General features: G+C 37.9%; 1 protein-coding gene across 2 annotated transcripts in view; it reads right to left on the bottom strand.

The window, feature by feature from the left end:
* Window positions 1–4,689: 4,689 nt before the first annotated feature.
* Window positions 4,690–12,113, bottom strand: part of FAR1 (fatty acyl-CoA reductase 1) — a 41,546-nt gene continuing 34,122 nt past the window's right edge. For both annotated transcript variants that reach the window (XM_069803930.1, XM_069803931.1), the window contains exons 11-12: window positions 9,711–9,838; window positions 4,690–7,632 (exon numbers count right to left, since the gene is read on the bottom strand). In XM_069803930.1, coding sequence (XP_069660031.1) covers window positions 7,470–7,632; window positions 9,711–9,838 — 291 coding nt within the window. In that variant the 3' untranslated portion in view covers window positions 4,690–7,469. The remainder of the gene's footprint in view (window positions 7,633–9,710; window positions 9,839–12,113) is intronic.

The raw sequence follows: 12,113 nt of genomic DNA, 5'->3' as shown, positions 1-12,113 counted from the left end.
CCTACCAGTGGTTTAACTCACATCAGTACTTTCCTCTTTCTCTATAGTAATACTGGAGACTGATAGAACAGTGAGATCACTTAACATTTAAAAAACTGGAATTGTTCTGTCTCCCTAACCAGAGAGGTTTGCTACAAGGAAAGCCTTCACAGAATACTATTGGAGTGCAAGTTCCTAAAATATCTTCAGCCACCTAATGTTCTGTAAAATTTCAAGTCACATTTAATGCTCTTTGAACTCGTATATAGGTGCTAAGCACCTACTGGCTCTGAAATGCAGAAAACACATGGAATGCAGAAACCAGCGCAGACGTAGCCAATTCATCCCGAAGGTGACTTACTGGGCTAAGCACAGCACATTCCTATTAAAAATGGATAGACTTGGTTTTAAATTAGAGTCACAAAGAGTGGAAGTTACCTTGCATGTTTTTCTTTCCAAATCAAATATTTAACAGAGGAAAACCACAGGTGTCACTGACAAGGAAAGATTAGTTGTGGCTTAAAACCACACAGATGAATTGAAAAGCAGAGAGACATGCTTTGCTCACTAAGTAACCTTCTAAGTGCACGATTCAGACCGGTATGTGTTGTCACGGGTGAATGAGAAGCCTTTCATTTGTTTCCAAGAATTGGAATTTAACATTCCTAAAGAGACCCCAAATGGCCATTCCCCTGCTATCTACAGTGCCTGGCATTAATAAAGTGTCTACGACCAAAAGCATACAGTGGTTTTGTCTCGAGAGGCCCAGCACTACTACAGTCAGTAGAGTGGGTGGCAAGAGTAGAGGAGCCAGTAGTAGCATGGGGGCAGGTGGAGAAAGCAAAGGAGCTAACAGTTTTTGTTTGCTCAGGGCAAACTAACCTGCCATAAAATACTCCAAACATACCAGATCTTACAGAAGCATAGTTAAATCCAGAGCTCTGGTCTTCCTTCTAAAAAAAGCCCCTTCAGCAAGGGGAGATTAAGCCTAAAACCTAAACATGGAAGCAGCCCACTGGATTATCACTCTTGCAACATGATACAGAGGAAAAGGGTGGTTATTACGAATCCTACGTGAGATCGTGTTAACTAGCTGATTATAGGCAAGTGCTCTGCCAGCAAACAAACAGAATGCTGGGGGAAATCAGTTTATGGGTCTTCCACTGTTGTATTTGGAAGAGAGCTCTTTCACATGTAAGCTTGGAGAAGGTTGCATTAACAGTCAGAATAGCGTATGTTGTTAATTCACAGTTACCCAGTGAAAGCTCAACAGCTTCAGGAGGATTGTGCTGCTCTGGCCTGAGATAGACTTAAATCCTTACCCTAGTTACTAGGCACAAAGTACTGAAAAACCATATGCTGTGTGCTTTATGCAACAAATAGGAGGTCTCTGACCTAAACTGGGAGAGCCCGTATGAAGCAGGAAAGGTAAGATGGATTGTAAAGATACAGGCAAACAGAAAACAACTAGTCTCTCTCAAAGTAAATTTAACTTCATACAATTGGGATTATACTTAACTATTAACTTAAGTACAACTTAAAAATTAGGCATGTCAAATAAAAAGTCCTTAAAGGGACATGAAGCAAGAAATCGTACAGCACAGCAAGTGGATCACAATATTTCCATTCTTCCTCCAAGGACTTACAGTAGCTATGAAGTCCTCTTGTTCTAGCCTATGCAATTTGTTCAAAATTTATTACCTCCTTGAAGTACGAGAAATTTTTTAAAGCCTATTTGAACAGATTGGGAGTCTGTTCATGGGAGTCTAATCATGGGAGTGATTAATGTGTATTTGTGGGACACACTGCTGCGCTTTATACCATGTAAATAACTTAACTTGCAAGAAGATTTCTATCCTGTAAATTGCAAAGAAAACCTCATCTTGCACATACTTCACAAACTTTCATACACTGTCAGCAACACTCCAAACATCTCTAGTTTGCTCTCCAAATTGAATCTGAATCTTCAAGTTGAATAAGCACTGTATTAGGAGAGTACATTAAACGAGAAGTGCTGGATGACAGACTTGTTCGCTTAGAGTCAACTTGTATGATTTGTTTGGACCACAAGCTTTATCTACAATGCAGATCATGAGCCACACGGCACAATACAGTGTCAATACAGCCTCAATTCCACATACATACTAACTTAAGTACAAATATTAACAATATTCAGCCTGCTCCCATAATTTAACCATTTCATTTCCACAGGTCTTTAACTCCTCACCCCACAATGTGACTGCTTTTGAGATGTCCCTGCTTATTTTAAGCATTTGCCTTATGATTCTGAATCGTACTAAGAAAACTGTGTAATAGAGGAAATCGAGCCTCCTAACTTTAGATTCTTGAATTCCATCCAAGTTAGGTGCCTGTAACAGTAAGTGTAACTATTTGTGTCCCTAGACATCCAGTTCTGGGAAAATTTCATCAGGAATGAAGGAAAGGATGAGCTATTGAGTTTCGTAAGGATAAAAATACTCAACTGTATGATGCCGTCTTGAATCTGGATTAAGGCTGACATGATACATAAAAGTTAATAGTGGCTAAGTACTGAAACATTTTCACTTAAGTGGTAAATCAGATGTTTGTTGATTAAAACAAGAATACCAGAACTACTTTTCTGACACTCCTGGTGGTAGACTGAATTGCTGTTTCTACCGTAGACATAGGGTATACACAGATGATGTAGTGGAAACTAGCACCACAAGAGGCAAGGGCAATTTAAGATTTAATGTTCATCCTACATCCCAGAAAATTTTAACCAAGTGGTGCTTTTAATTTTTTCGTTTCAGAGAATCCTACTATAAGTTCATACTTTAGTTTTTTCATATGCTCATAAAGAAGCCAAAGAGGCCTTGCTTCTACATGTCAGGCTATTTTTTCAGAAATTATAGTGGCTACAGAATTTTACCATCCTGAAAGGTGTAACAATTCAATTAGAATGAAATGAAAGGTTTCTGGGTAATAATCACTACACTTGCAGTTAATGGATATAACTGAATCAAGAGTAAAAAAAGTTCCATTCGCCCTACCTAGAGCCCATGCCTCTAAGCATTCTAATTTTATTCAGTGCGTTAATGTGTTGGAACTTTTGCTTTCACCAATTAGTCGTGGTTTCTCCTGCTTCTCATAGCAAGAATAAAAGCTGCTCAAAGCTGTCATTGTTCCATATTCCAGAAAAGACAGTTGCATCACTACTAATTATCTATCAGTGAGTCACATTTGTTGCAGAGCAGGCAAAGCCAAAGTGAACGTCAACTCTGCACTGAAGAAAAGTACTAAAATAACATTAAGGAGGGAAGCATTTATAAATATCTTGAAAGTGGATGCAGGGTTAAATTTAGTTCGAGACAGCAGAGAAGCAGCTCACAGTTTGGTTAAGTAACCTTTAACTTGCAGTCATCTACAGACAGAAAGGAGGAGAGTGTTGTCTGAAGAAGCTCTGAAGAATACTCTAGAAGAGATCAAGAAAACCTAGAATTTAAAGTGGTGAGACCTGTCACGCTTTGCTTCTAAATTTATGATGGTACAGCACACATTAAAAATAAGAGCAGACAATTCATATCAGCTCCACTGGAACTATTTTACAGTCTCTAGAGATTTACACAAACACACAGTGAATGTCACCAGGCTAGACAAAATAAATTGCACATACTTCAGCACAAGACGACTGACAAACAGCATGAATACAGTTCAAAGCAATTCACTTACATTTCCCCAGAGCAGCCATTCTTTGGTGACTTTTCTTCATTTCTGTTTTAAAGTCTGCTCAGCAGATTGTGAAATATGTAAAAATATTATGAAAAGTTATACTTCCCAGCTCCGTGCAGGGTACTTCTCAGATCCAAGTTACCTCTATAAACTTGTTCTTTGTTTTTGAACAACCTACGATGTAATACTGCACTATGAAAAAAGGGTAAAATGTTTAACAGCACAAGATACATAAAGGATAACATCTTGAAACTTTTTTTTTTTGCTTTCAATTTTGAATCAAAGACACCAAAAAAACCCCATCTATTTCTGGTAGTTTACGTCTTAAAGTCAAGTAAAGGAAAGGTTATGCTTTAAAGCTAGTAGACGCCAAACCACAGCTGACAGATGATGTATGATCTCTAGATAAAAGGAGGAAGAATCCATGAAATCTGAAGATTCCAAGAAATTAAGGTTAAAAAAAACCCAAAAAACCAAGGCATTTTGGTGATGCACTAACTTAATGCTACCTTCTCCTCCCTCACCACAAAATGTAGATGCTACAAGTAGCTGTAGTCACTTACAATTCCTTGAAATATTAATCCAAAAGCTACTGCAAAACCACAGTATCCTTTTAAACCACATGAAAAAGCACCCATCTATTTAAGTAAATTTGAAACTAGTACGACAAGGGAACAGGCAATGACAGCGAAAACTAGCTGACATACAAGGAAGTCACCATGACCAAGCATACCTCACCATGTGTTTTGATATCACCTCATGAAGGTTTAGATTGTGGGGGTTTTGTTTGTTGGTTTTTTTTGTTTTGTGATTGTGAAGGGTTTTCTGTTTTGTTTTGTTTTTTTTTTTTTAAAATGCAGTATTAGTCATTAACTTGATTTTCAAAGTTTCTCACAAAGGAAAGAGCATGTTTGTGTATATTAAGATGGCATTTACATTATCCAGTTATTTTCCACAAATTAGACTAGAAACATGCAAAAAAAAATAAACACTGGAACACCACTTTCAAGGGATTTGTTTATTTTTGGTTTACAAACAAAGGCACCCAATATTTCTGTTTATGTCTTATAAAAGCTCACAGATTTAGCATTTGTTTCCAAACATCTGTTCCTACAGCAGACAAAAACATTACAGGAAAATGTAATTTTTTTCTCCTCATCCCATATTTAAATACCAGTAACTTAAGTGATCATGTTGTTTCAGGCTGCTCTTCCTATTTAACCAACTGGAATACCTCCTGTAACTTGCTAGTCAGTACAGTGAGTCTAGCTTACTGTATCAAAATATAGTTCCTGTGTATTTTTGATCAACATCTGTTATGTGCAAACACTGGTATGAAGAACTGCAAGGGAACAGGGTTCTGATATGGAAAAAACCCCAGTCGTTTCAGATAGAATTTCACAGACTGACCACAGGAAGTGACAAAACTAAGGTAATAAATGCAACACTGAATCTATTGTCAATTAAATAGGATGACTGATGAATTTGTGTAAGATACCAATAGTGCACAGAACCACAGTCTCCAAAGAGGAAAAAAAATTGGGTTTCTAGATTGGCAAATGTTGAAAGAGAGAGGTTAAATACCCTTATGTTTAAGCTAATCCTTTTCTTTGTTATTTATTCAAAAGAATATATTTTTTAAGCAGTTTTGGACCAGAGATAATCAGTTCATTGGCTTCATAGTTCTCAGTATAAACAAATGAACATTATAAGTATCATGTACGATAAACAACCAAAATTCATAAGTGAATTGCTTCACAGAATCATTTTCAGAATATGATGTATTTGTCTTTTCAAACTTCAGCCACATGCCAACATGGGACAAGGGGTGTCACTGGATAGTAGGCACCTCTGAAAAAAGTCTACAATGCAAGAATGCTTAAGCATACTTTCAGGTCCAGTAAGATACTTGGGGAGGCAACTAAAAACGGAATACACCTAATGTATTTGTTCAAGTGTAACATCTTCAATCACAGAAGCCATAATTTATTTTCAGCCAGTTAGAGGTCTCTCACACAAGGTGTGGTCCTAGACCATTTAGGCTTTTCATCACTAGCTTTATATATACACAGGTAATTTTAAAAAGGAATTACAGCTTAACTACTTACTACAGAATATTTAGCTTCAACAAGGAAGCCATTATCTTTTCAAAATGAGATATACACCTGCATGAAAGGTGTTCTCTTGAAAGTAAGAGTTTTCACAAGAATAGCAAAATAAGTTCTTTACCTACTCAATTCAAATAGGACAAAAAACTATCAAGGGCAAGTATAATGTAGCTCTTGTGTAATTAAGTCATTATTTGCCTTTCCAAGCAGATTCAAGAACAAACTCATCAGTATAAACTGATTTTAATGAACAAACACTGGGCAACGGTGCTGGTCAGTGCATCAATTAAAGGAGCATTACAGTGTTCTCAGACAGAATTCTGTGCAACCAAAATTTAAAGGGATCTTCATGTATTGCCTTAAACAAGGATTCATTCTTTTCTTACACCTTGCTATTTTTACAAATGGTTTCCCTACTGCAACAAACTAACATGCAGAACAACCAGATTTCTTCAGATTTAATCCTAGTAATTTAAGTTAAAAGATAGATGGAAGAATTGTTAACATACTTTCATTTTGAAGCAAGGTACATCTTGCTCTGCTTGCCCAGTGAAATGAGAAGTTTTATTGGGGCAGGGATGCGAAAGTGTGCTTACGCATTAGTGTTGTCCATGCATCAAATGTCATAGCTCAGATTTTAAAAATTATTAATTCATGAAGTATTTGCTAACATTGCTTAAAATTTAAAAACAGGTATATCTCTTAATGAAAGCCTATAGTTTGTCCAACTACTATTACCAGTAACATAAATAGCAACTAAGCATAATAAATTCCTTTCAAATACATTTACCTTTTGAAGTCAGAAGTGTAACAATCCAGTGTTGGCTCTGTGTTCCCAATAAAAATCATTAAAAAAGAGGACAGTCAATGACTTTATTTTTGCCCCCCTCAGGGTTACGTTTCCTTTTATCTACCCAATGATAAGATCAATTCTGCTTTCAGAGAAGCAAATCGTTCATGACGACATAAATGCAAGTTGGATGCAGCCAGTTTTGAGCACAGAACTGAATCACTAAGTGCATTCTGAAGACCAGATCAGACAAAAGGCCTTTCAGTAATTAAGGAAGGTTGGGTTTTTTTGTTTTGTTGTTTTTTTCCTTTTTTCTTTTAAAGCAAAGTAGGCACCATTGTTGCATCCCTACTTTGAGAAGAAGGGAAGAAGTGGCAAAAAGTAAAGACAAATTACTGAAGTCCTCAAATAATTTTTTTCAGGAGATCCACCGTCATTTATACACTTTTGCAACTTGCAAAACCCTTTGTAATTTAGAAGAATTTCAAATAAATAGGTCTACAGCAACTACTAAGTCAATATTTATCTTGCTCAATGTGGAGTAAAACTTAAAAAGAAAATAAATCATGTTAAGGCAGATTTCAAACACGTTCCAAATTGCACAGTTATGTTGGTCAGTGGTCTAAAATGTTTTCCCCAGGTCAAAGAGTTAAAAGTTACTTAAATGCTTGTCTAATGCCAATTCAACCTGGCACTTGACCATTTTATTTTCTCTGTTTCCAGAAGATACACAACTAACATTACATATACCATACCGTATATTTTGCACTCCAATTTAAGATGAAATTATGCTTTTACAAAATGTGAGATGACTACATGTTACAGGCTTTGTGCAGTTAGACCACCATATGCATAGATGTCCTAATGCTAAATTCTCTTCTTCAGTATCTCATAGTACTGGAAGCTCTGAAGTAGGAGAGGAACTTGTAACACAGACTAACCACAAAGTACCAGATATTTCTTGCCATTTGTGATCTTGCAATAAAGATACGCCAGATCAGGATCACAAGAACTGTATTGAAGCCATAGCGTATATTCCTTAACCTAAGGGAAAACAAAAGAAATAATTAAAAGCTAAGGTACCAAGACTTACAGGAAAAAAAGAGCACTCTAAAAATTAACTTGTAATGTAGAATTTAATTTGTTCATCTGTTCATCTCAAGATACACTGTGAGTGGTATTACATGAACAACGGAAGTAAGCTGATTAAGTGAAGGACCAAACAGAGAAGGCTTTTCCATAGTTCACTGCTGGAAACCGGAACACATGAAAACTAAGGAACAGAGCCAGCCCTGTAGCTAACCACATGTACTTCTGCTTTACAGCTGCTTGATAAAAACATCTTAAAGCCAAGGTCACACATACAGTAACTTACCTGTAGAAGGCTGCCATCCACCCCAAGAACAAGGATATATTTAACACTATGAACTCCCCTACACCCCTCCACATATTTATAACTTCATATATATGCAGAAGTAACTCCAACTGCCACTGACCAAAAAAAAAACCTCCCAAAACCCAACATCATAGGATTTTCCAACCACAGAGCCTGGAGTCTTCACTGCAATTTTAAACTTACTCCTTCTCAGGGAACTATATGGAAAGATTAGAAGAAACAAAGTGTCCTTCTAGAGCAACTGTGACTTTTAGTAGTCTTCTCACAGGTAAAGATGGAAGCTTCAAGACAAACAGCAACCAGAATTGGCTGGGATTTCTTAGAAACAGAGTAATCTCTTTGGTTCAGTAGATCGTGACAATTTGTATTTTTAAGGCACCTCTTTTTAAGGAAATACTGACTGCCCTTATCTTGTTTTACAGGTAGGCTGGGTGTTAGTATAGCCAGACCTTCCTCTACATACTTTATTTGTAGAAAAAACAGCCTGAATTTTTGTATTACAAAAGTAAAGCCCACTTTTTTATTCGAGGAAAAATTCTACTCAGTAGTTTCCTAGAGAAGCCAGGTCCCCTAGGCTGCCACATCTGCTTAATATTGAAGCAGTGAACTCAAGTTCAGATTAGAGTAAAGAGCTAGATGGTAACAGAAGAGGCCAACTTAATAGCTCAGAGTAAATATATGTTAGAATCTGAACCTCTTGCAAAATAATCCACTTAAAAACTGAGAGCTGTGGGCAACCAGATGCTGTTCCAATACAAGACTGTTTCTCACGTTATTCTCGGTACGATCCCTTGCACAAAGAATGGCAACTGTATGATAACTCCTGTGCATTTTTAACAGCATCTAGATTTAAAAAAAAACCAAACAAATCTGAAGGGGATACCTCTTCAGCTATCCTCACTGTTATCAAAGATTACCATCTTTCAAAAGTATCTCTGAGATCGTAACATATCATGCCAATCCACTCTACAACTGCAAATCCTTGTCTTTAGAAGAATGACACAAGTAATGACCTACGCCACTTCTCTTTGTGCTATCAGGATAGCTGATGTGAAGTAGAACTGCAGAACAAGATTAATCACTTTTATTTCACTCTTTAAAAAGACAAATCAAAAAGTCTGCAACTGTCTTTATGAATCAGCCAAGAACAAAACAAGGGCAACTGTGCCAGTAAAATTCTGGACAGTAACAATGCATTCGAACTGGAGGAGTTAAGCCACAGATAAAAGGCTAAGAGAAGTCATCTTAAAGCACCAACATCAAAGTTTCCTGCTCTGAGGTGGAGAGTCCATGCCTGTTTACTCACCTGCTTCAAAAGATCACATTCCCAGAAGAAACAACTATTGTTCTATTAAAACTCCTTAACTGAACAAGCCATTCTGACCTTGTGTTACTGTGTACCTGTTTACCTTCCAAAAGACACTTGGGTAAAATCAGAAACCTGGATTACAGTATACACTAGTGACCAGAGCTACAACCATAACCCCAGACCAATACTGTAACTATTAGTACTGAGAGCAACTCAGGAGCAACAAATGGAACAAGAAAGATGACAGCTGACTTCTTCAGAAAATGCTTCAGACCACTGAACTGGAATAGAAGAATTTTGGAGGACCTAAACAGGTGCTATAAAGAACAATTGAGTCATAATATGGAAAAGCAAAACTTGACAAGGGCAGGAAAACACAGAAAATATAAACAGAGGAAAATGAAAGTTTATACTTACTTATTCAAGTGTTTCCTAGCTGCAGGGAGGCCAGACATTTCTTCATTCAGCACATATTTCTTCGTTCCCATGCAGTAATTTTCCATGTATTCTGCCCAATGTAGTTGTCGAACATCAAAATTAAATGTCTGCATAAAATGAAAGCTTTCACTGTTAGTTACCTAAAAATTCACCTGCTATACAGAATAACTTAAAGGAAAAGAATAAATGCCTTTATACCAGATAATTCCAATTTGTCTTTGATGTAAAAAAGTTATCTTGTTCTTAATCATAAGAACAATCCAGACTTAGATCCCATTTCTGACTCAACTACCAGCTTCTTAAACCACCTCTTCCAAATCTCAACCATTTCATGCCTTATTTTTCCTCCTCAGCAGTAGTATTCTTCCCTCCACTTCCAAGTGCACTGCTTTCCCATTTCATTTGTCTGTAAGGAATTCTCTAGAAATAACTATTTTCTATTATGTTGTTTCCTTTTAAGCAACAAAATAATTCTAATATGCTGTAGAATGAACACTGCTCTGTGCCTAGTTCACTGTTGCATAAATGCAGAATTCTTTTAGCTGTGCTTATAGTTGGACAGCTATATTTTAAAAAGAACCACATGAGTATCTTCCTCAGGAGAGGAAGTTACTACAGTAAATTCACAACTAAAGTTTTTCACTGATGTATTGATTTCTTCATCTCAAGATTCTACAACAACAGCTGTTTAAGTGCAAATAAATACCAAGATTTTCCTAGCAGGCTTCCAGCTCTGCCAATTTTGTTGCAGGTAAAAGAATAAGTAAGATCATTACAGGAACAAGAAACGAGTAAACAGTTTTGTGCAGTGAAACTGTATTCGGCTTTAAAAGTTGTTATACTTATGCTAAATCCCCAAGTCCATGTTTCCAAATAAGCTGCTTAACAGCATGGCAGGTGTGTTATAAGGTATGATGAAAAATAAATGCATTACAGTTCTGAAGACAATCCCTCACACTGTAATTTAGCATTGTTTGCAAGTTTAAGGTCAGCAGTCATGACATAAGACACATACATGCCAAACAGCCTTCTAGTAAGTTATCAGAAGGTCTCAATTAAACATTATTTTCCTTAATATATCATCACAGCAAGAATGTAAAAGTAAAGAAAGTACAGTTTCAACCATTATTCCAACTAGTTCTTTATTGCTGTATGCACATCTTATCGAAAACAGCTATTTGAAAATACTAACAGTCCAAAGCTCTGGGATTATTTTGGGTTTGTTTTTTAAACTTTTTCTGAATTCAAGTTGCTGGGTGGAGGTGAGATGGCGGGAAGGGGTGGAAATCCTCTCCACATAAGAATCACTAAAAGCTATTCTACTTCTTATTTTTAGACAGTTTATTTAGAAGTTTGGCAGCTTTTCTTCAACTTAACTATAGAACAAGATTCTGGAAAATATTCGAATAGGAAAAACATCTTAAAGATGACAACACTGTTCCAAATGCGTAAGGGAATTTGCGTTTTTGAAACTGTAACTGGTGATTTTTATCCCGCTGAATATTAACCAACAAAACCATAGTAGAAAGGAAGTTTAAACTCAGTTGGGGGGGGGGGGGGGGGGGGCGCACAGCAATTTATCTCAGTTGCAATACTTCTTTATTTTAACACATACATGTATCTTCCTATGAGACATACTGGTGTGGAGAACAAGTCCATTCCATTACAGCTGCGCTATTGCACAAGCATATTTTTGAGTAACTTGGAATGAATCCGATTAAGATTCCCAGGCATATGAGGCACAGGGAGGTCGGAATCTGGCAGCACAGGCACATGTGCAGGAAAGGAAGGTAGCTTCAGTCAGTACTAGTCACCAGGGAAAACCAGCTAGCCACATCGAGGTTGTTTTGAGTTTGCATGACAAGGTTTTGGTAGCAGGGGTGCTACAGGGGTGGGTTCTGTGAGAAGCTGCTAGAAGCTTCCCCCATGTCCGACAGAGCCAATGCCAGCCGGCTCCAAGACAGACCTGCCACTGGCCAAGGCCGAGCCCATCAGCAACGGTGGTAGTGTCTCTGGGAGAACAGATTTAAGAAGGGGGAAAACTGCAGCTGCAGCTGGAGAAAGGAGTGAGAACACATGAGAGAAACAACCCTGCAGACCCCCAGGTCAGTGCAGAAGGAGGGGGAGGAGGTGCTCCAGCGCCGGAGCAGAGATTCCCCTGCAGCCCATGTGGAAGACCACGGTGAGGCAGGCTGTTCCCCTGCAGCCCAGGGAGGTCCACGGTGGAGCAGATCTCCACCTGCAGCCCGGGGAGGACCCCACACCGGAGCAGGGGGATGCCCGAAGGAGGCTGTGACCCCGTGGGAAGCCCGCGCTGGAGCAGGCTCCTGGCAGGACCTGCAGCCCCGTGGAGAGAGGAGCCCAGGCTGGAGCAGGTTTTCT

This window comes from Haliaeetus albicilla, chromosome 16, assembly GCF_947461875.1.
Source record: "Haliaeetus albicilla chromosome 16, bHalAlb1.1, whole genome shotgun sequence".
NCBI lineage: Eukaryota > Metazoa > Chordata > Aves > Accipitriformes > Accipitridae > Haliaeetus > Haliaeetus albicilla.
The sequence above is the reverse complement of the archived record's forward strand: the minus strand, read 5'-3'. Positions and strand labels throughout refer to the sequence as shown.